Source organism: Dinoponera quadriceps, unplaced genomic scaffold (genome assembly GCF_001313825.1).
Source record: "Dinoponera quadriceps isolate SergipeBrazil2010 unplaced genomic scaffold, ASM131382v1 scaffold113, whole genome shotgun sequence".
Classification (NCBI taxonomy): Eukaryota; Metazoa; Arthropoda; class Insecta; order Hymenoptera; family Formicidae; genus Dinoponera; species Dinoponera quadriceps.
This window is the reverse complement of record NW_014554899.1, coordinates 3,915,739-3,941,319: the sequence shown is the minus strand read 5'-3', so window position 1 is coordinate 3,941,319 and position 25,581 is coordinate 3,915,739. Positions and strand designations below refer to the sequence as shown.

Genomic DNA, 25,581 nt, shown 5'->3' with positions numbered 1-25,581 from the left:
GGCGCGAGGAGAGTCCGGAACAGCGTTATCGCTCGTAAAGATAGCAAAGCGCGCTAGAGAGGAATTCCTCCTCCGCCCCGGCGGCGAGACCGCTGCGGAAGGATACGTAGGTGGTTACCGGAGGACCTAGTGGGGTATCAGGAGACCAGGCGGCGGCCGGGAATGGAGAGGAGAAAGGGAGAAAGAGAGTGCAGTCGGATCGCACAGGCGAATGCGCGAGAATAAATGCCGCTGCAGCGTGCGCGAGGGAGACGAGGGAGGTGCGGCGGCAAGGAACAGAGAGAACGAACGAGACGCAGAAAGGGAGGAAGAGAGAAGAGGGAAAGAGAGAGAGTGACTCATGGTGGGGTTGTTGGTACCAGCAGCTGAAGCACGTGGGACCAGCTCGGTGTGTCTCGTTCGGTAGTGCTCTCTCAGTAGTGCTCTCAGCTGCCTGTGGAGGATCTCGGATGTCCCACGTCGACTCAGCGCGTTCGTGGTGGCGCTCGAGAATGTGACCGGCTACGCTGTCGTCGTTGTCGTGTCACTAGGACACCGCGTTCGAGAGAGCTCTCTCCGCCAGGGAGAAAAAGAGAACGAGAGACTGAGAGAGCGGAACGATGGCCCTAAAGGTATTGCTGGCGTGCTGGATCGTCGCGAGTCCGGCTCTATCGTCGCCGGAGGATCGAATACCCGGGCACAGCGGGGTCGTATGGCCGGCCTGGTACCGCGACAGGCTGCAACATGCCAGACACGACGTCGTCCCGGAGACGAGCACCGCGAGGAACCCGTGGAGGCCGCAGGCGACCAGGTTGGCGCAGCGGACGAATTCACGGCATCACGTGGAGCAACGGACATTGGAGCACAATTTCAGCGGCGCCGTCGCGATGACGGAGCACGGTGGCACTAAGGCGATAGCGTACGCGAGCTATCACGGTAATCACCGGCATCAGCCGAGGGAGGACGTCACGCAGAGCTATCAGCTGATCCCGACTACGGCCCCCACGTATACGAGGCATCATTCGGGGTGAGTAGCGGACGAGCCGGCGCGATCTCGAGATTGCGTTTGGTCGAAGGGGAAGCACGGATGATCGAGGCGATCGATCGCGAACCGCTGAGGTGGCGATAATAAAGAGGCACCACGGTGGCGAGGAGCTTCTCTCCGCGTCTAGCGAAGGAGGCAGAGGATAATTCCGAGCGCGCGGAGCGGACGGATCGCTCGCGTTTGCGCCAGGCATGTAAATGGAAGTGAATGAACCGACGCGTAAATATAAGGGGGCCCGCTAACGCGTGTCGCTGAATTACTATATTTACGAACAATGAACGACACGGCGCGTCCGCGCGATGATGTACGATCCGAGCGCGATAGTAGCGCGAATAAGAGCGCGAGCGCCATTCAAAGGCGAGCCATTTTAATTAATCGACCGATTAATTATCTTGCGCGTAGCCGCACGTTTCTCTCTGTCGCGTACAATTATTGGAATTGTCCGTGCGCGACGGCGGACAACACCTTCGGCCGCGTGCGTGCGTGAGTGCGTTTCTGCGTGTGTGTGACGCAGGTCATCTCGCGCACACACGCTGATTAAAAGTGGTACGGATAATGGCGCTTTCTGTTACCCCAAGGTACCAATTAACTCGATTGGTCGTGAGCTGAACGTGAAACTCGCGACTTGGCGAAATTCCGCGCGCGAATTTGCACGTACGGAAATTTTAGCGTTTGCAGTTCGGATTTTATATTGAAGGTCATCCCAAGTTCATCTTCAGATCCTGTACGGATTGTTTTACATGGAAAAATCCATTTGGTTGACTCGAATTTAGTTAAGATATGCTCAAACAAATCTTCTGGTTGTGAAAACCAAAATTTGGTCCTTTGAAAAATCTTTTTTCATTTTCGCTTCAAAGGTCTAAATCTTCGGCTCAGAAAGTCAAATTTTGGCTCTAACAACCATTGTTTAAACATATTCCAATAAAATTTTGCTTCAGTCAACTAAATGGGTTTTTCAGTCTGACTACAATGAACTTAAAACTACTTTCAATATAGATTCTGATTATATAGGTGATATTCATACACTGAGAAACGAAAATTAAATAGGTTTGATTCAGAGAATCAAAACTTTGATTCAAAAAACCAAATTCTTTGGTTCTTATAACTAAAACATTTGTTTACCTATATATAAACGAATATTTTATTTGAGTCAACTAAATGGATTTATCAGTTTAGTCGGATCTTATATTTAAGTTCGTCTTAAGTTCACCTTCAAGTGCTATATGGATCGTTTGACTACAATGCATCTGAAAATGAACTTGAGACGGTCTTCAATATAAATTCTGACTATATGGATAGTATTCACATTTTATTTTGTCTGATTGTCTTAAATTTCTTATTCTCTTATTTTGTTTGATTGTCTTAAATTCATCTCCAGGTGCTGTACGGCTCGTTTTATTAGCTACAATGCATCTGAAGATGAACTTAACGGTTAAAACGGTCTTCAATATAAATTCTGACTATATGGGCGGTATTCATAGTCAGTCTTATATTTAAGATCGTCCAAAGTTTATCTTCGTACATTGTACAGATCATTGGTAATAAAGTATCTGAAGATACTTTAGAACGTAAGACAATCTTAAATATAAGATATATATACTGGTTTATATGGAGAAAAATATCATTCTACCGCTAAGAAAAACGATTACTCAGTTTACTTTCTTTCTTTTAAGAAATAATTATCTTCAACAAGGAATATTTTTTTGATAATAATCTCAAAATATACATACTTATCACAAATTTTAGAGAAGCTCACTATTACGTACTAAAAAGAAAATTTTATATTTTTTCAAGAATATTATAAATTTTATCGAAGAAAAGTTAAATTCGATTAATTCAAATAAGCACACAAACCGAAGTTTGTTTTAATTTAATATTCTTGGTTGAAATACTATTGTAAGACTTATTAAGATTCAGAATATATTTTTTATAAACTTAATACTTATGATAAACTTAAGATATATTTACGGACATAAACTTCTATATAATTCTTATAATAAAAGTAATATTTATTAAGTATAATATATATTTATCTTTGTGCATGAATACCATAGTCTCTCTTCTCGTCAAGGAGAAAATATTTAAACTTGTCTCGTGCGAAAAGGAAGAAACAGAAAGTAAAAAGAAAAATCACCGACGAGTTAGACGTTATAGACGAAAAATATATTTCATTGCAATTGCGATAACTTGCGGATAATTCCGTCGGTAAGAACAATAACGGGTTGCGGCGCGCGAATTACACCTCGCAAACAATCGTGTGGCTATCGAACGAGGAGTCGCAGAGTGAAAAATGGATGCTGCGTTTTCTCGGTGCGAGCAGCATCGGACATTCTCCCATTCTCACTTCACACTTTCGCCTCGCACTCGGCCTCCCGAAGCGGCCATTAAGAGGAAATCAGCATACCGCCGCGCGACTTTTATCACCTCCTGACAGCCGCAAGATCATTCCGCTGCCCAGCGTGATTCGATGATTGCCCGTCAGAAAGCCTCGCGGCCGTTCACGCCGAGCACGACGAAGGGCGCCCACAGCGATGTAAACACTGGCCGAATACGCGACTCAATGTAATATCACTTGCACCGTGACTTCGTCTCGCTGTCATTTCAATATTTATGTCACTTTTCCGACTACACGGGAAAAAAGTCTCATTTCATGCAACCGAATAAGGAATATCGGTACGCTAAGGAAAAAAGTGGTCGAATCAATGAAATTTTGCTTAAAGGAACAACATTTTTTCAAGCACCACGTTTAGTTCACTGAACAAATTATACAATTGCTATAATGAGTTACCAATTGATTCCACGATTATTATTTAGTTAGCAACTACAAGAAGGAAAATTTGTTACTGACACAAGAAATTGTTACTATTTTGGACAGCGAAAAGATCTGTTAAGAATATTAATCGCTAATTATGCGAACTAAATTTTATTGTTATCGCAACAATGTTTTGCTGCAACAACAAAATTATTTTTTTCGTGTAACAAACTTTTTTGCTGTTACTATAGTAACAAAAAATTTGTTGTGTCAACAAAAAATTTTTCTCCGTGTACATCAACGCAACGTATTGTGTTCATGCATAATTTTTTTGTGGACATATCTTTTTGAATTAAGATAACCGCTGATTGTGTTGTCTCAAATGCTTTTTTCTCAATGTGTATTCACGGAGAAGAAAAATTTGGCTATTATAACGAAGCAATCTACTACATATTCATTGCGAATTCAGTTAGCATAACCAAATTAACGAATTATTCATAATTAGCAGAAACAGTTTTGTTACTAGGATAGAAAAATTCTGCTGAGTGAATTTGTCTTTAGCACGTTAATTTGTTGTTAAACAATTAAATTGTGTTTTCTTACATTTACTAATTTGTTCTTACAGCAAAATAATTTATTAGATTCAGCACAATAATCCAGAGAATAACAATTAATACTCTTAACTAATCGTTTTGCTGCCCACATAGTAATTGACAGATTTTGCTGCGACAGCATTAAATTGGCTATGCCAGCCAATTATTTTTCTCTGTATACCAACTGCAGGATTTCTGTATATCAAGTAAATATTTATGTTAATTGACACGGCTAGAGATGTCACTTTGAAATGTTTATTTTCACTACATGGCCATATATCTGAGCAACGCTCCGACTTATTTTCACGCGTACACGGAGAAAATATAGTAATAAAATTATCGCCAAATTTTTTAATGTTGTACCATACTGGAATTATGACCGAAATTGTGTTGTAATCTTTAGTGATTCATGTGTACGCATCACTAAAGATGGCAACACATGTAATAATTTCAGTCATAATTCCGATATCGTCTAACATTACAAAATTTTTTGATAATTTGTACTATAATATTTTCTTAGTGTAAAAGCATTTATAATTCTATGCAACGAATAAGACGTAAATTTTGCAGATAGAAATCAGTATTTAGTCAAGTTCAAATATAGCATTCCCTTAATCGAAAGCATTTGTCTGGACGTTCAGCTGTGTTAAAACTCGGTTGAGATAATTGAAAACAATCAAAGTAAGAGAAGCATTTTCTAGGAATCTTCTGTCTCTATAACTGAGTTTTCCGTCTGGTTCTCATTCTTTCCTGACAACGAAAAATACAATTATTTTATAAATACAGCCAAGAAGATTGCTTTTTTCCGTGTATTCTCCCGATCAGTATCTAATTATAATCAATATCTCTTCCAATAGATGATATTTCCACGATGAACGCCGACACGCGTCCTTATCGGAGTGAGTGAATATCGGATCCGCGAGATCTCTCGTTACTTATTACTTACTATTTGGTCTGAGCGCAATAATTCGGTGCTCGTCTACCTTACCAGTCGCACGATCGGGTTACCCAGATGCGTGCCTCGGGCTAAAAAATCTTGTAAACCTGTCCGAGACGATATAGCGGTGTGCGTGCGCACCTTTCTTTCTCCCTTCGTCTCTCTCTCTCTCTCTCTTTCTCTCCGTATCACGCACACGCGGCCGAACTCGCGTGCACCTCGCGCGTCGAGAATTTCTCGAACGATGCGGCGAAGTGATGCGCCGGATCGTATCATCGATTTAAACCTATTGACGCGACGACCATAACACTTAAAACACGATTTGTCGACTTAAAGTCGCCGGGAGGATTCGAAGAGTGACGGCTCGGGATTGGTGTTCAACGCGCCGATATATATTCGGGGTTCTCCTCTTCGTCCTCTCTTCGCGTTAACGACGAGAAAAGGAAGAGCGTGGAAAAATGAGCCGTTGCGTAGCGCCGCCCGAGTATTCGTATTCTTAAATCGACGAGAAAATTGGCGATTCAAAGTGCGTCATCTCAGAGAGACGCCATTATATCGATTAGTATCTTCGAGCCGTGCGCGACGCCGATAACTTACAATTTAAAATCATTCGACGCGCTCACGAAAGCACGAGAGGGCCGAGCATTAATTTATATACACACATCACCGCGTTTCCCCTCTTAATTAACCGTCATTGTTCCGCGTATTGTCTGAGCGCCAGCAGCGGAGGAATACGGGCCGCGTTCCTCACCGCCGGCTATACGTTTTGTCTTGATTATTTATGTTAGTTCGTTTACGACACCATTCGAGTGATCGATGAGCAGCCGGCTCAAAGAAATGCGAATAATGAATATTGAAGCCATTCCGAGTACCCCAGATAACCATCCTGCAATGTCACTCTTGGGCACGTTTCGCGGCTGAACGTTGTATCGCTTATTGCCGGAGCGAAGCTCAACATCGATGCCTGATCGATGAACGACGAGGTCATAAAGAGACAGGTGTCATTCGTCGATATAATGCGTTCTCGGGAACTGTAAACGCGCGTTTCGCCGTCCCGCCGATCGGAAACATTAGTCATTTCGCGACACGCTGAGAAAAATTGTACTTATTTTCGGCCTCAACTATATCCTTTCATTCCGTTTTAACGACAAAAATGATAATAACATATAAAGTAATTATTATTGATATTATAACAACTATAACTCTCTTTTTATCCATAATTCTTTTACTAATATAGTGTACGGAGATTTAACAAATTGGTCGAATTAACGTGGTGATGAACAAACCGAATGCGTTTTGGTTAAATTTCTGATCTTAAGAATCGAATTCCATGAGAACTAGAAATTCCATTTCTTTCGACGAAAATACGTTTAATTTGTTCATCGTCGCGTTAATTCAATCAATCTTCTTTCTCTATGTGTATAGTTATGGTGTAATATAATTATAAATATAAAAATAATTCTCTGGCGTCGAGAGCCATCTTGTCGACGCGCTCAACTAAGCTAAATAAATAAATATGGCGAGTCCGATACTCACTATCAAACTCGTAAACTCACAAAATTTCTTCGCGCTTGCTCTTTCAACATTCTGCATCGCGTTCCGCTTATTTATTTGGTTATTTAAAAGCGCGAATCTACCGTGTATTATCAATATTTAAATATTCTTCTCACTTCGTTGCTTCCTGCGGAAAAAAAAATATTACATTCCCGAGAGCAACTTGTGTACGAGCCGTGCACTAGTTCCCAAGTTAAACTAGTTATAGCATAAAATGAGTTTCTTAAGGATTTGTTGAAACTTGTACTATATATAGATTTAAATATAACCTAACTATTGACAAAATTAGAAAACGATTAACTATTCGGAAGTTGAGATATTCGCAACTACAGATGATAATTTTTATACGTGCTACTTGAGCTTAATGTCCTATTTTTAACTTCTATTGTCAATTTCTTCTAAATCATATTTAGGATTTTAATGGAAAAATTGTGATATTAAGGACTAATATATAGACATTATACGAAAATTTCGGTTTTGAAAATGTAGTCGTAAGAAATTTGCAATTTGTAGTAACATCTGCAATATATGTACACATGTATACACATATTTAAATATTTATATATCACTTTCTATTATGTGTGCATCTCTATTATAACTCAACTAACGTTTAAATAAAGCATTAATAGGAAAAATGAAAAATAAATAATATCTCCGTGTTTGTAATATTGTATATTTCTCTTAATTTCGCTCAAAATCAGCATTATTACTTAGATAGTTAAGTAAAGTTACAGGAAAGAATTTTATTCAATAAACTATAATAAACTTATATAAAAGCCCCTTAAGACGCTTTCGCCACTGGAGATCCGGCACTCAGCGACACAACGACTTTAAAGAGCTCGTTAGATGGCCACGCGGCTCAGACTCTTGAATTTTCGTCTCGCGCCCACCACCCCTTCCGCCGGGAGCGGACGGAAATAGTAGCGATTAATTAGCAAATATCCAAAACACATTTAAACAGGGCGACCAGTTAGGCGCGGCAGTCGGTTGCTCGCTCTCTTTGAAACCCGATCGCGCCTATTATTTCGCTCGTACGCGGAGAAGCGAAGGAAGGCGCGGGCGGTCCTCTCCGTGCATTCACGGCAGAGTTCCTCTCTGTTCGCGGATCGGAGTCGCGGATGGACAGAGAGAAAAGAAAGGAGATGCATCGAAACTCCACGGCCGCAAATAGAGCACTTCTTTCGCACGTTCGCGTCTTATTCTCCCTTCCCGCCTCGCCTCGTCGAGCGGTAACCCCGTAGGGTAAATACATCGGCATCGGCCGTTCAACTCCGAAGACCATTCGCGCGATGCGTATCGCATGAATCCGCCATGTGTCGAATTTCGAGCCGATTTCCGAAGCGATAATCTCGCCGGGGAGAGCAGAATGGTGGAGGAAACCTTGTTGAGGAAAACAGGTAGGGATCGATTTAGGAAATCCATATGAAATCCCATGGTTGATCTTGGAGATTCGTGGCAAAGGCCCAGGTTCTAAGTCTATGTGGATTCTTATATAAATATCCACACACACTATGTGAAGTTCTATATGGATTTTTATTAGAGAAGATTTCTATTTCGAGAATCGATATTCCATACGGATTCAATGTTTTGTAAACATTTCAGCTCACTTCTTCAAAGGAAGAATCGACCTGAAACAGTTTCAGGTGAAGAAGTGAACCGAAACGTTTACGAAACGTCAGGTTCAAATCTTCGAAAGACACGGCAGCAATTCGGAAGCCAATGTCAAATGTTGACCCACACCGCGAAAGTTTAGAATTTCATTTCCTATATGGATTCACATGAGTTCCTATAGATTCCCGTGGGAACCCACCCGGCAATTTTCGACGGGGATATCAGATGGTTCGTGTAGCCCGTGATATTCCGCCCTGGGTTCCCCGAACTATCGGTGCGCTAAGATTAGATTCGTTACACCGCGACAGCGAGGCGTCGAGTAGCGCGAACTCTCATTAATTACAGCGAAATTTCGTGGGAGAATCGATAGTCGCGGCGGGAGCTTGTTTCCGAAAGTTTCGGAACTCTCGGGAGAGAGAGAGAGGGCGACGGAGAGCTGCTCCGTGTGCGATATCGTCGCGCGAACGAGCGAGCGCGCGCGTGTATGCGTGCGCTTCGACCCATGACCTTATAATTCCCTACTCTTAGCGCTGAGCCGCGCGAAGGCCGCGAGAATCGATCGTCTACCGGATCGAGGGAAGACGTACAATTTCGGTGGACGTGCAGGCACTCGACGCTGAATCGTATCGCCCCATCGGAACACTACATCGTTCGCCCGGCTGACAATCGCGAGCGGGGAGCACCGATGCAGATCGCACGAGGTAATGAAGCAGAAGAGACGACGTCGGGGCGCCTGAAGGACAACATGGGTTGTGAAGAGCGACGTGATTATGAAAAAGAGGATTATTCTTTTGCAACTTGCGGTGATGGAGTTTCCGGACGCGACTCCACTCTAAAACAGGTGGAGGGTATACGCATCCAAAAGAGAGGCCACCTATATGTGCGCTCAACTTGTCGGCTATCTTCGGATAGTAAAAGAAGACAGGAGAGACTGGGGACATCTGATCTTCCTTTTTGACATTGTTGAATATCTCAAAAGAAAACGAAAGGAAGATTAAAAGGTTCCTATGCAAATATCATAGATATTTTAGCAATGTATTGGGAGTACAAATTAGTTCGATCCGTTTTTTGTGGTCAAAAATGCATTTATTGCAGAACAAAATGAATGAACAGATTAATCAAAGTATTGTCCATCGCTGGCTACTACTTTTTCCAACCTCTCAGGTAATTTTCATTTCACTTTTTGTAAACAAATGGATTTTTATTAACTAATCTTCTTAAAGTAACCAACTTTTCATTCCACTATAGAGTTTCAATTTAGTTACGAAATTTAACAATTAAAAAAAAAACAATTGAATATTTACGAAAAAAGAATCGAGAACTCTACAAAATAAATTGCATCTTCACTCACACTTGTTATCGGCTGTCAAAATGTCATTTAACGTTTCCTATAGTGAAGAATGAACACTGCTGGTAACGTGAAAAAAAATTAAATCTTCCCATTGTCGAAATAATTGGGGCAAATTTATCAAAAGGTCAAATGTCCCTCTTATATTTTCTGTCCTTCTCTCTTCCTTTGTATGATCGTCAATGATTACCGCTCGCGTTCATTATGTAAATCTACGTTACACTTTAGTTTGACGGAACTTCAAACGATTCTACAGCGGGAGAAAGAAGGATAGGAGATCATATATCTGTCCTCTTTTACTATTCGAAGGTAGCCGACAGCTATTTGAGTGTACACGTACATGGTTCTTCTTTTACGTGTGTATTTCTTCCACCTGTCTTAGGACGGAGCAGCGTCCCGAAACTGGCATCACTGCCTCTTTAGAGAGTTATTCGGATTTAGTTGGGCATTTTACGCAATTCTCATTCGCATCGTCCGGACGAAGCGTGAAGTACGACGTAGCGAATAGCTACGCAGCGCCTGGAGATCGCGGCTGGGAGATACCGAGGGATGAACGTTCGAAGTGGATGCTCGCTGCTCGATCTTGCCACGTTCGATGATAGCGGCCTCATGTAAATCCATTAGCGCGGACTTTTACCCGCAAGCCGCGCGGACGCGAGGGGTGAAGAGGTCAAAAGCGAGAGAGGAAAGTGGGCGGATAAGGCAAGCGGGACGCAGGTACACGTGCGCTCTCGCCGCACGGACCGGTGTCGGAGTATCTTGCGGTTAGCGTGGTCTTGATCTTTTCTTTTTTTGCTTTTCTTCGAATATTCGATATACATATGTATGGCGGGGTCGAAAGTAGCGGGAGGAGCGAAAGGGGAAATGAGAAGAGAGCGAATAGGACTCGCGTTCGCGATGAGATCGTGTCTTTCGATTCGTACCTTGGATTCGCTTCTTATAGGAGAGTACTCTAGCGCGCGTACTCAGAGAAAGAGAAAGGGAGGGAGGGAGAGAGAGAGAGAGAGACGCGTGCTACAATTAATGAATTATGGTTTACGGGTTTATGAACGCGCGCAGGACGGAAGGCGACCAGCGTCCGGGAACGTAAACTACATGCACTAAAGAAAACGAGCCAGCCGGCCGATTCCACATATGGACATGCAAGAAAGTCGGGGTTGCTTTTTTTCCTACCAGGCCGTAGCGTGCGAGGAGTAAGCAACTGCTCACATCGGCGATCAGCAAGAGAGGTAGCGATGAGTTTACGTGCCTTTCTTTTGAGATGCAGGATCGGTCATGTCGATGGCACATATTCCCAACACCGATTTGGATATTTTTTTTCTTTTCGTAATATCAGGAGAGCTCGAAGTAATTTGAGAAATCGAGTAGATACGTGAGAGTCGTGTACAGCAGACTTCACTGATGCTGTCCCATTCTTTAGGCATAATAACATTGAAAATTTTCAATCGAACGCGGTATTTTTGAATGTTTGTACATCATATTTACTGCTGTTTTGGAGAACGTTGTTCTTTGGAGAATGTTGATTCGTCAAATTGTCGATAGTTATAACGTACAAGAGGTCCTGCACAGGAAAGAATTTTGTGCTAATACATTCCATATGTCCCAAACAGTAGACACAACTTTTTGTGTTAATTTAATATAATATGAATATGTTGAAAAGTAACACAAATGTTATGTCAAAAATTAACATAAAATTAATATCCACAATATGTTAATCGACACTGAAGTATAAAATGTTATTTTAACTTACAAATGTTATTTTAGCACTTACCCATGTCAAATATCGACTCAACATAAAATATTGGGATAACATAAACACAACATATTAAATTAATCTACAGATATGTTAAAAAATTAACACAAACATTTCAATAAAGACCGATTTTAACACAAGTATAAGATGTTTTTTACTGTGAGATTGGATATTTTTGATGTCAATATGCCTAGGAAATGGGACAACATTGATGGAGTCTGTTATACGAGTTTGACAGAAAGACTGGCTTTAAAGGGAGACTTAGGCTAATATGACTCGGATTAGTTTGTGAGAAAGTCAACAAATAACATCGCCGTGTGTGTGGTATTCTCTATCCCATGTTAATTTTTCGAACAAGTATCAAACGACGAGACGGCGAACGAGACGCTTCGTGCGAGAGGACATGCGAGCGCATCGGCGAGAGGAACGCGTTAGAAAACGAAGCGCAAGAGGTAGTAATGAAAGATGCCGCGCGTCTTATTGGCACCGTGTAGGCGCGTAATTACTTCACCTGAGCGGTAACCCGGGTAACCCGTCATCAAACAATTTTGTAATTTGGAAGTTTTGCGCTGCCTGCCCGCGGCTCCCGGTTGCATCGTCGCGCATTCCGCCGAGGGCACGGCTTTCGACGCGCAAGATGCAATCTCTAATGAACGAGCGCCGGCTCGATCCCGTCGCTTTCGCAAATACGGACCGCGTACTTTTTGGACAGCGCACGAGACCGGCAATTTCTTTGTTTATGGAAACACCGTGGGCTAGGAGATCGCATGAGGATCGTCAAGTGCCATCAGAATTTCTCCGGGGAGCCGAATCCGGCCGACGACGAATATTTTTCCTTCTTTCTAAACTTCATGGAGCGAACCCGAATCGAAACTTTAGTTCTACATTAAGTCTATTTAGTTTTACATTAAGCGAGGTCTACAATGAGAATTTAAGCTGTAAGCCTAAGAAATTGACCAATCACAGTCGATTATTCTCCTCATATTCGATAATAATTGGTTAATTTCTTAAAGCTTGGAACTTAAATTCTCATCGTAGACCCCGCTTTAAATATTCAAAGGTCTTCTATTGTGTTCTTCTGATGCTACAAATGGGGAGTTATCCCCGTTTTCTCCACTTGAAAACTTAACTAGAACCAAGTAGATTTAATGTAGGATCAAAATTTCGACGCGGGAAGTCTCGCTAGAAAAGTAAAGTAAAGGCCACCGAATCATTCGAATTCATATGACTTTTCACTCATACAGAGCGAATTCTCCATTCTGAATTGTCAAGTAAATATTCTCATTCGAAATTGAATCTTATATGCTGATAGTCGACGTCATGTATGCTATATCATCCCAAGTCAAAATTTTAATTCTACATTAAGTTTAGTTAGTTCTATATTACATCTTCAAAAACCTGCTATTGTGATCCTTTGATGCTGGGGAGTAATTTTCATTTTTTCCACTTGAAGATTAAATGTAGCACTAAAATTTCGACTCGAGATTCTCTAGACGGAAAGTCTTAACGCATAAAATTGAAAATCACAGAAGTAACTCTAGTTACAATGTAAGGTTATAACGACTCTAATTACCATAGTTTCTATCTTATGTATATAAAAAGCTAGAAATGGTGTGATATTAAAAAGTTTCAATCTTGGGGATGGTATTATATATACATAACTTCGACTATCAGTCACAAAAAGTTGCAAATACATTTTTTTTCGATAAATTTTGCAATATATCTCGTACATAATAGGAAAATGTATATCCTGAAAATTATTAAAAAACAAATTCTCTTATTGGACACAAGATGCGTTCCGAAACTTATCGAACAAAATGTGTTGCAACTGTTTTGCAACTGACTATACTCCGCCGTCACAGAACATATTCACTCCAATCGATTAAAACATTCGCTCATGGAGTTAGGATTTATCCTAAGCTGGAATGAAACATTCGTTCTTGCTATTCAGAATAGTAATATTTTCACTTTCACTTTAAGTAAATATATAGATACTTGTTACTTATTTTGAGTGAGATCATACTTAATGAAATTTACAGAGTTGGTCTCATCTCTTATTTTTTTATACATATATATTTTTCAATATTTATTCTACGTAACACGACCGTGTAAATTTTCATAAGTTACAGGATTAATATAATAGTAATAATACACGGTGCAAGCACACACATATCTGCACGAAGCGAGCCAGTTGCATAAACCTTGCCGTGTCTCGTCGGCGAGCCGATCGTAATATGCAACGAGCGACGAAGAAAGCAGCGATAGGTGATCCTAAAAAGAGACTCGTGTAAGCAATTCTTCAAAGAGAAGGTCTGAAATTAGCGGGCATGAATCACTGCACGAGTCCGCTCCACGGTGAGGTCCGAGGATCGACGACCGACGGACTCTCGTTAACGTATACACACATCGCGCAATTTGCGGTGCCGGATTGTTTAAACGTCGTCCGTCCGCACTTCGTGAATATACCCGGAGTATGGCCACATGCGGTCGTTAACGATACGAAAGTGTCGACGCTCCGAGACGGCGAGAGAATCGAGGAGACAGGATGACCCGAGAAATATTCCAAGATGTGCGCGTTCCCCCTCACTCGCGGAAGAATTCTTGCCTGCGGGACAATAATTCCGTGGAGGACGATAATCCGGAAAATATTCACAAAGAATTTTTTTTGTACAATGTAAATCGTTTCTTTTTCTCTTCACATTTTTAATCCTCCGCCAGCAACGTGCAAATCAGAACATTTCATCAGCATCTTGAAGCTTTGTGGGCCAACGCAAATTTTTACGCTGTTCCGGACTGTGCATAAAAATTTAAAAAATTTTTTGAATACTCATGAAATCTTTAATAAAGAATTTTTACCATTGTAGAAGTCGAATTCTACATATTTTCCTGTATTTATACTGTACATCATATAGGTTTATATTATATTTATACTACATATTATATATTTTACTGTACTTTATTTATTTTTTACAGATTAAAATCGGAGCAGAAACATTGAAGGGAGAAATGTAACTTCGATTAAAAATTCATAACTTTTATATGAATAAATAAGAAAAATCCTTACAAACTACGATACTTGAGGGTATATATTTCAAAAAAATATAGTGTAATGATGTTGGCCTCAAAAAGTTGAATTATTTGAATATCTGAAGATTTTTGTTAGGAAAAATTAAGTTTCATTCGAGAAAAAAACAATAAAATCATTTTTATAGGAGCTTAATTATTACATTCAGTTTATTTTTATAAAAATTGGGGCTTGCAAAAATATAACAAACCAAAATATTTATATGACATAATTTTTACAACAATACGAGTAATGCATCTCGCACTGGCACACAATATATAGTTAAAATACAGCAATATATATATATTTTCATAAAAAAATATGTAAAATACCAAAGAAAAATCGTTATATATTTATTGAAATCAGTAAATAAATGATGTTAACCACCGAAGAATTTATTTTAAAAGCATTCTAAGAACAAAACATTTATATGTTTATGAAAATTAACGTCGCAAAAGCATGTAAAACACGAAAAATCCAGAATTATTGATTTACAAAATACTTATGTAGTTTGCAATCTGAGTCGCAGAGGGCACAAACGTATACTCTGTCTTTATTAGAAAACAAACAATTAGATGACTGATATCTTCACACACACATACACACACACAATTTAACTATCTTTAAATTTTCTAAGAAGGGATACCCCGCTATCTACCAGTTATCCTGAAATTCTCAATCAAAGAATCGGCCGTGCCTTTAAATCCTTCCCCACGTTGCTGGCGGAGGATTAAACGAATCTTACGAAGAGATGCAGATCACGCTGTTTAGAGAGAAAAATATCTCCGCTCCGCGGTACACGGGCCTCCAATCCGGCCGTTTCAAAATAACTCCGTTACTTTTTGCGATAAGCCACGCGGATGCATGAGCAACTGCACGAGCGCGAAGTTGCCGCCGAGAGGCGTTATCGCGACTCGTAATTGAAACGCGCAATATGTAGGTGCGTTATGGCGTTCAGGCCTCGAATCTTGAAACAAGATACATCGTAATTTTCGAGTAGCTCTCTCGCCGGTGTGCCGGAGAGCCGCGTAGTTGTACGCGTTACGCGCGCTCGTGAAACTCCCTCGGAATCGTATTATCGTAAGTCACCGCTATCATGGAGAGAGCGTGGAAAGACATCGATACGTAAAAAAGTACACACGAAAGATCAAACTTAGTACGGCAACTATTTCTCCCCTCTCATTCCTGATTTCCATAACTTTGCTTCAAAACGCACAACTATCGCGACACAATTTCTTGCCGAACGGCTAATACGCTATGGAACGAAGAGAGAGAAGAGAGAGAGAGAAAAAAGCAGGGTGCCCAGGACTGCGCTTGATCAATCCAGTTCCACTTGTGGTGCACGACTGCCGATGGCCGTGATCGTCGGAAAACCTTAAAAACAAATTGCCGGCCGAGCATGAGTGGTACTTCAGCTCTCCGCTCTCTTTGTTCCGTCGCCCGTCGAGATTCCACGTGTTTTACATGCGACCGCTTGTAAAACAAACGATCGTTATACCGCCAGGGCGATTACAATCGACAGCCTTGTCCGCTTTTTCATTCCTCCGATCGAATCGGTCTCACGATCGTGTGCCATGAATCGTCTCCTGTCGCCTCGTAATCACCGATTTATCGCCTTCTTGTCACGCTCACGTGACTCGACGATGAAACGACGCCGATGATACGACGCACGAAAGAATCCGAGGTCCGCGATCTCGCGGACTCGATTTTCGCGAAACCCGGCTAATTCAGGAACGGAATCGTCGCACTTTGATCTCGTTAAACGCTCGACTCGCGCGCAAAGCTGGAAACTTTGTGAGAAACGCGTTTCTAGACAGCACCATGTTTTCCGCCCGCTGTAGACGGGAGAAAGAACGGTGTGCTAACGTTTACGAGATCGGGCAATAAAACGCCGATGTTTATTGCCGCTCACCGTCATACCAGACCCGCAGGACGTATCATGTATTTCTGCGGAAATCTATGCTCTCTCTCTCTCTCTCTCTCTCCTTATCTTATCTTATAGCAAACTCTCTCCTGATATAATGATCGGACGATGACCGAGCGTACACAATTATAATTATGATATAGGACTTTTATTGTAAATCCCTTAACTGTCACATTTCTGCATTCAAATTTTGCGTAATACATGTTTTACGACATTTTTGGTTTGGTTTAGCTAAAATTTCTGCACAGTACTTGTATACTCAATGTTGCCACCTGTCCGGTTTTCAACCAGACAGTCCGGTTTTTCGAACGGTCGGTCCGGTTTTGTCCGGTTTTGCCGAAATTTACAAATTGAAAAATCATTTTTCTTTTCTTCGCTATATCTATAATTTTATTAACTTTGTCACTATGTGCATGTTACTAATTGTACTTCGCGATATACATATGAATGTAAACGCGTATATATATCTACCTTTAGAGGCTTCTTTATTTTCTTAAATTTCGTACACTTTTTTTTGTTTACTCTGCTAAATATTAGTTAAAACTATAAAGTCTTTAGAACCCTAGGAAAAAATAAACGCTTTTCTCTTTCTCTTTCCCTCTATCTCATTCTATTTATTGTTTGCTTTCCGGAGCTTCTCGGATTTATTATTAATTTAATGGATAGCTTCCGGCGAGAAATCATATCGTCGTGTTCTCTCTCGTTCAGAGAAACCGACTGTTGCCATCCGTTAAATGATGGAAAAGCGCCTGGTGCAATTTCGACCTACGTGGTTAACGAACGCGACTGGAAAAATGACAGGCGACGGGCGATAGAAAATTGACAAGTTTCACGTGTCGTTTCGCGTGCGCGAAATAGGGCACTGCTTGTCGGGGCTCGATGGGGAAGTGTTTCTGCAAGTTGCTCTCTCGCATGACGCATAGACACAAAATGCAAGCGCAACAATGTCGCGAGGAAGGCATGCGGCTTGTTAAGCATGCAGGCACGGCCGCGGTAAAGGAAACCGTCGTCGTCGTCGGTGAAAATCTACACGAGCAACAGATGGACGCAAGAATGTAACAAACGACCGCGATAATACGACGTCGCGTTCGGGGCGCTCCGTGCGGCGCGACTAAGAATGGAAATCATCCTGAGATCGCCGCTGAGATTTCGGAAGCGCCTGAGAGAGAACCGCGGACATGCGAGCGTTCGATACGTAATTCATCCGGGATTTATCGGACCAGAACCCTGCAAGCCACGTCACGCGACGGCGCCTTCTCAGTTAGGCTCTCGTGCATCCGGCGGACCCTGATTTTATTACGTCTCCTTATGCATTCCACTTTTTTTCCGCCTGTCATCCTCGGCTACTCACAGCGTGCCGCGCGTCCGAAGCATTCGACGCGACTCCGACTTCGGCGATTCTCGAAAGCGACGACGAGATTTTATATTATATGCGCGTCTATAATTTTATACGTATGTCGCGGATATATAATTCGCTGTACATCTCTGATGTAATTGAGAGATCTCAACGGAAACAAGATAATTTTCTTCCACGCAGAGAAATACCTACGCCACCATACCGGCCGCCGATGTCGTCGGTGTTGTTCTCATTTGCATTTCCGTTATTAGCACAGAAAGATACGTGTCCGCCATTAGCAATCACTTTCGACCTACAAAGTCTTAAATTACTCCGCTAACGTAACGAGCGCTCAGCTCTCCGCGGCAATGCTAATTCCTCGCTTGTCAGGATAACATTTTCTAAATCGTTAGAGACATTGCAATCGCTCCGCGTTTCGATGCAATCACTCGCCAAGTACTCGCGTACGTACGACCCTTTAACTCACGCTGCATAAAACTAGTCCGGTAACTACTTGGTGAATAAATGCCGCGGCCCGAGATGAGGAGTTTCACGTGGAAAGTCACGATTTCCCGAGGCCGACATAAATCATCGGCGCGTCGTAAATCTCCGTCGTTGCTTGCCGCTCGCGGACACGTTCCTCACCTTTCGCGACGATTTCGTTTCTATGTTTGTCAAAAGGTGAGAGTAAGATAGAGATAGATAGATAGAGAGAGAAAGAGAAAGGGTGTAGAGTATATTAAATCTTGGGATGAGCTTCTTGAGTTTTCAATATACAATTACATAGTTTGGGCTAGAGTCGAACCGTATAAATTGTATGATATTATGTAATAGTATTATTATTATTATTGTTATTATTATTATTATTATACATTTATTTACGAGAAAATTTCCTTTAGCACATTAATTACGTAAAGATTCAGTATGTAATTTTGAAAAATATGCAAAGTATATAAATATAATATTAACAAGCAAATTATAAGAGTGATCAAATAGAATGTTATTGAGACTGGCGCTGAAAAAGAAAAGTAAGTGCGAAAAGAAAAAACAGACAAACCCTACGATAGAATTTCAATTATAACTATAAAGTACAATTAGTCGCATCTTAACTAAAAGCAACATGAGAAAATCAAATTAATTGTTACCAAATTAATTAATTAATAATTAATAACCGCGTTTCCTTATCTAAAAGAGAGATAAATAGGTGGATATAGATAGATAGATAGATAGATAGATAGAGAGAGAGAGAGAGAAAGAGAGTGAGAAAGAGGGGGGAGGGGGGAGAAAAAGAGAGAGAGAGGAAGGGAGGATATAGTTTATTTTAATCTTGAGGTATGAATTACCCCTTATGTTTTTTTAGTAATTTATGTAACATTTGCAAGTAGCTAAAGATATATAAAGAATATTTAAAGTTAACCTGCACCGAAATTTTATTCCTATATTAAGTCTACTTAGTTCCACATTAACTCTTCAAGTGGAGAAAACGGGAAAAATCTTTCCATTTGTTGTACCAAAGGAAGCACAATATAAAAGACCTTTGAAGACTTGATAATATAGAACTAAATAGACTTAATGTAGAGGTGAAATTTCGACTCGGAAAGTTACATTTGCAACTGTAGAATCATTTACAACTGAGGAAAATAATAAGAGAGAGAGAGAGGGAGAGAAGGAGAGGAAGCGAGAGAAAGAATCGTATCGACGACGGGTGGAGCGAAGCTGGAGCGACAGAGCCGAACCAGTATTCCCACGCGGAATGTCTTCCGAACCGTATCTGAGCCCCCGTCGCGCGCGACGCGTTTCACGAGATTTTTCGCCAGTCAAGAACACGGCATGCGGGCGATTTACGCGCCTGTCCCGGGAGAAAGCTCGAGGAAATCACTGTGAATCAGTCTGGAGTACCATAGTTATCATAGGCGTGGACGTGGCGGATCGTATGGTACTAACGATAAATGATGGGAGATGCCTTCCATCTCGGCTTCCACGAGGCGCGCCGCGCGATTTCGCGCAATCGGCGCTCGCGATCGGGCGGGATTTTGCCGCACGCGGAATTTCAATGGGCCGAACGTCTTATCCACATGCGCATTGAGTCGCGGTCATATCGGCGAGCAGAACGAGTATATAACATGGGAATGTATTCCGCGAGAGAGGCGCGCGCGCGCGCGCGTATATCGTCGACTCGAAAACATTCTCAGACGTGATTGCGGAATCGACCTCAGAATCCCCCCGAGAGCCCTCCGCGCGTTGTTTGTTTCATTCTCCGGGTATCGGTCTTAATCAGAAATGCAAAGTTTCATACTGACTGCCGGCGTGTAAGCTTAATTCCGAAGCCGGCTCGGCCGCCGCGACGGTAAGCCGTAATATCGTCGCCAACGCAAATACTTATTTCGACCGGCACTATTCGCGACCGACCTTCGTGTTTCGCGGTTTAACCGACCTTCTGCGACTTTACGATTCAAATGACTACGCCGATCTGTTCGGCCGGTACGATGGGACACACAAGCGCGCATCGTCGACGATGACTATCGGAATAACCGACTCGCCGATTTAATTTCCCCGCGTAAGCTGGGCGATAACGAAATGCAAAGCTGAAATCGAGCGAGTGAGCGACGGGCTCCGAAGACAGGATTGGTCCGGGGCTTTCGCGGAGGGTTTCCTGCCGCGATAATGCCACCGGAATGATGCCTTTTTTGCATTTGCATTCGGACACGGCGCGGTTGATTAGAGTGATGCTACGTATAATGCGATACTATATGCCGTTTGATCCTAATCTTCTTTGAGAATAGCTACATAGCACGAGCGGATTTCTCTACGTAGAGTCGTTTTGTATCCCAAAGTGTGTCGAATAATTGATTCACGAGGAGCGAGCTGTCTTCCCGCCTGAATTGAAAGTTAACGTTTGCTTTCCAGGAGGCGAGTGTGCACCAGGCAACAGGCGACTTCTCATCATCACCGAGAAAAACAAATCAGGTACATCTGTATCGACAACATTCGTCGTGATTAATAGATAGTCGAATTTGTTCTATTTTGGAATAAATCATCTGAGGATCACTATACATCCATCTGTGTACACGGAAAAATTCAAGTAAAATATAATCACGCCCAAACGTTGTAGCGAATTTTTACTTGGTCGAGTAAATATTACTTGAAGTAAAATATTTACTCGAACCAAGTAAAATATTTTCAAATTGTTCAAGTAAAATATTTTCCAAGTAAATTATTCAAGTAAAATATTTATTTAATTCAGGTAAAATTTACTTAACCCATTCGAGACCGATTGCACACCGTGTGTGCAATGATAATGAAGAGCAATTATCACTCATTCTGAGTGAAGTGGTCGTCGAGATAAGATTTGTTTTGAATTAAAAATATCTGTGAAGTATAGAAAAACAAAATTTGGCATTGGTTTTAAAAAACGTAATTGGAACTAACTCCGAGACAGAAGGTCGACAACACCAGAAACAAATGATCACTTACCCGAAATTTTACCAAGAAATAAAAATAGGAAAGTACAAAGAAAGATTTGCCGACAATGCTACAAAAAAGGTAAATATAGGCGTAGTAATTACTCTTGTCCAGCTTGTGTCGGTAGTCCTGGATTATGTTTGGGAGACTGTTTCAAGCGCTATCATAAACCAACCAATGTATAATTACTTTATGATCAGTGTACTATTTTCTAAAAATGTATTTACAAATTATATTTTCTTTTTCATTACTGAGTTACATTACTTTATTACCTTTAGACATTTTTCTAAAAATTTATTCCTCGTTTATATTATTTTCTTCATTACTCAATTTTATTTTTTTGGCTTTTTACTATTTCTTAAAAATTTTCTTTGCATTATATTCTGTTCTTCATTATTGAAAGCAAAATAACGATTTTATGTTATCTAACTATTTTTGACATAAATGTTTATCAATCTTAATGATGTATTTTTATTTTACTTTACATTGCACACATCGTGTTCAATCTGCTCCCCGCAATAAAAATTTTCTGAGGAGCGAGCTGCACACACGGTGTGCAATCATCTTATTTGTGCGAATTGACTTACGAATTGGGTGATTTCTATAGCAAACAAGTTTTTTTTATTAAAAATAAACAATATAAAGAAAAAAAAAATTTCGCTCCTGGGGACCGTGTTCGAAAAAATTCGCCGTCTCGAATGGGTTAATCCAAGTAAAAATTTGTTAAGAAGTATTGAAGTAATTATTTACTTGAATCTGGCACTTTTTATTTTGTGTAGATTTATGAATACTCAAGAAGAGTCTTTTCGTGTCACACACACACATATACGCATGTTGATGTGTTGAGCTTATACTTCATAAATTTTATAAAAGGTATATGTCTCCCTAGGTTAATCCTCGGTTACACCGAGCTGACCTCCGGTTTCTTTTGCTGCCCGGGATGGTCGCAAATCTCCCATTTGAGTTTCGGTTGCAACAAACGTGAGTTTAATCAATAATTTCTCAAATTGTCAAAACATTATTCCGGCGTCATTCGTAATTGTAACACGTGCGCGAATCGATTGATTCGCACCTGCAATTGGTTTTTAGCTACGTGTCCCTGTCTGAACGGTGGAATTTGCACATCGCCCGGCAAATGCACGTGTCCCAAGGGATATGTCGGTAATCAGTGTCAAACAGGTAATTTTCATTTCAATTACAAAGTGAGATTTGAATGGCCAAGTTGTACGTAGCATTCAGGACATTGGCATCGTTACTGTCGAGAGAAAATTACGGGATTACGCTTTATTAAATTATGCTTTATTTCGCGGCATAATTACGAGATTAGTTAGTTCAATAGCAAGATTGAATTTTTAATTAATACCATGACACGAGATACGCTAATCAAGAACAATCGAGGAAAGATCGGTAGTACCACGTCTGCATTTCGAACGAGCGTGGAATTTTTTCATTAAAGTGCTCTATGGACCATAGAGCATCGGATTTTGTGTGGTAATATGAAAGAGCCCCTTCATAAGTTTGTTATTTACTGAAGAAAGACACTCCTGTAACTTTATTTAATTATCTGAGTAATAAATGTCAATCTTGAGCGCGAAACTAAAACAAATTTATATACATAATATTACAAACATGGAAATATTATCTATTTTTTATATTTCTTATTAATGCTTTATTTATATTAATTATATATAAATCGCCGGTATTCCTATAAATAGTAAATTTCCTATGGCTATATCTTTAAAATAAAATGATCAAAAATTCTAAAATTTTTATATAATATCTTTTTATTAGTCCTTGATATTTTATTAAAGTAGTTAGATTAAAGTAGTTTTTTTATAAAAATGCTAAATGTAATTTAGATGAAATTAAAAATAGAAGTTAAAAATAGGACGTTAACCTTAAGGAACACGTATAAAAAGTGTCATTTTCAGTTGCAAATATTTCAGCTTGGGATGATCCATCGTTTTCTAACTTTATAAATATATTGATAATTTTTCCATCAATATGTAGCCAAAATGTAAAAGAGTTCGTAAGAAAACGGTTTGACGGACCAACTACTTTAAAGCCGCGATCGCGAGATCGCGTATGAGTACACGAAGAACAGTGATTTTAATATTCGCGACGGAATTGCTCATAAATCTTATCGCAAGACCGTGTGGTCTGATTGCAGTCCGCTGATGCAGGACATGCAGGATACCGCAATATGGATTGCGTTGCAGTTAGTCCGACGTTCGCGTAATGCTATCGAGAAGCGTATCGCGCCGATTTAATTACGTTTGACGATACCAGGCACGAAAAGGCACTCTGGCCGATGAATCAATCGGATGTTCTTCTTCGCGCTTTAACACGCAACGATCGCGCATCCTTTCAGAGCCGATTCCTTCAAGAAGCCTCATTTCTAAGGAACACTTCTGTAACACGATGTCTCTTGTTTTCTTTGATCGGCAAGAAAATCGGTTTCCAATCTCGGGATTTGGAATTAAATGACAACGTAACGTTCTTATATGTTGTCAGTGGATTAAATTAATTACTCGTTTCTTCGTCCTGCAGATGTAGACGAGTGCACGACGGAAAAACCGTGCGGCCAGCTTTGCACGAATCTACCTGGCAGCTATCGATGCCACTGCAGAGTTGGTTTTCAGCTTCAGGAGGACGGCCAGTCGTGTCGGAGGAACGGTGAGTTCGCAAAATTCGCAACTCACAGGACAGTTGATTTCTTTTTGTTTTTGTTCTTTTATTTTACAGGCACCGACGAGAACGCGTTTGAGGCGCGCGACTTGGAGAGTGATTTCCACGACGGTGTGTCAGCAACGAGACCGACGACTTCTTCTCACGGTATGTATAAAGAAACATATTCTACAACGATATTTATTCGAAAATTAAATTTATCATGGAATAACGGAGCGCTATTATTAAATCGCAGATACCGAAAACGAGGTGGGTGACGATGCACAAGATTACGAGATAATCTTGAAGAGACTGACCAAACTGGAAAAGGTAGATCAATCATGCCAATTTGGTGTTTGCAGGGAAAAAATTAGTCTGAAATTAATGATAAATATTCTCATACATAAGCAGGAATATTACAGCCTCCTTAGAACATTTTTAATCTTGATTTTATTGAATTTGTATTGATGCGAGTATTATTTGCACACAATTCAAAACTAAAAATCTTCTAAGAATAACATTCTTGTTTATACAGAGTATTCCTTGAGTACCAAGCCATACTCGAATAAGTGGTTTTTCAGTTTATTTCAAACAAAAAGTTTATATAAACATATGTTCTAAACGATTTAATTTCCACAATACAAGGTGTTTTCAAAAAAATGTAAACATGTGGTAATAATCTATCTGAAGTGCCAGTCGTAAAAACAAAAACAGCAGCAAAGAAAAATACAAAAGCAGGCTTCAGTTCTTCGATACATCTGGTATCTTTGAGCGTATGTCAATCTTTGAGAAGAAGGATCGAAGGGTGTTTCATAGCGAAAGGTAGTAATTTGTAACAATTTATTTGATTGTTTTGTTTCTAATTTTTGGTTTTTTGCTTATCATATTTTTGAAATATCAACTCTGATGTATTATATGCTTAGATTATGTTTCAATAAAATATCTTAAGTCTGTGTGACATTTACATTTTCCGAAAAACTTAAACACTCTGTATTTCGGAAATTGAGCCGTTCAGGATACACGTTTATATGAACTTTTTTATTTGAAATAAATCAAAGAATCACCTTCTTGAGTATGGCTGAGTGACTTAAGGAACACCCTGTATATGAGAATATCTATCACTGATTTGAGACTATTTTCTTCTGTGTGGTCGGTGAGAAAACGTTTCATTTCCGCAGCAAGTGGCCAGAAACAGGAAGAGAGATACGGAGACCGCGGAAATGAATACCAAAGTCACACTAGCCGTCGAGAGTGTCAACGAGATGAGGAGAACCGTCGAGAACGTGGTATTTGGAAAGCATTAAATAAATATCTATTTGCACATACACATCGTGCGCGGATTACAATGACTTTATTTGTTTCAGCAACTGATGCAACAGGAAGTATACGACATGAGAAGCAAGATGAAGCAGTACGAGGTGGAAATGAGAAAGATGCAGCATCTGATGAACCGCGTAGCGGACCTCGAGAGTCGTCTGAGATTACGCTGCAGATCGCCAGTGCCAATTAGCGGGTCATTGAATTTTTAGGGCCACGCGGTAACTACGTTCGATCTT

The 25,581-nt window shown here is 40.6% G+C and overlaps 1 protein-coding gene across 1 annotated transcript; it reads left to right on the top strand.

Annotated features, from left to right (window-relative positions):
* Positions 1-599: 599 nt before the first annotated feature.
* On the top strand, positions 600-25,579 carry LOC106742564 (protocadherin Fat 4). The gene is made up of 9 exons (XM_014615656.1): positions 600-1,006; positions 20,804-20,863; positions 22,248-22,339; positions 22,448-22,537; positions 23,909-24,034; positions 24,104-24,193; positions 24,282-24,355; positions 25,204-25,311; positions 25,390-25,579. The coding sequence occupies exons 1-9, from the start codon at positions 600-602 to the stop codon at positions 25,552-25,554; spliced, it is 1,212 nt and encodes a 403-aa protein (XP_014471142.1). The 3' UTR covers positions 25,555-25,579.
* The last annotated feature ends 2 nt before the right edge of the window (positions 25,580-25,581 follow it).

Excerpts from the sequence above, each read along its gene's own strand:
- LOC106742564 (XM_014615656.1), top strand. The coding sequence starts at position 600 with ATGGCCCTAAAGGTATTGCTGGCGTGCTGGATCGTCGCGAGTCCGGCT. Across the intron at positions 20,864-22,247 it reads CACCGAGAAAAACAAATCAG|GTTAATCCTCGGTTACACCG; the intron begins GTACATCTGTAT and ends ATGTCTCCCTAG. Across the intron at positions 25,312-25,389 it reads GGAGAACCGTCGAGAACGTG|CAACTGATGCAACAGGAAGT; the intron begins GTATTTGGAAAG and ends TATTTGTTTCAG.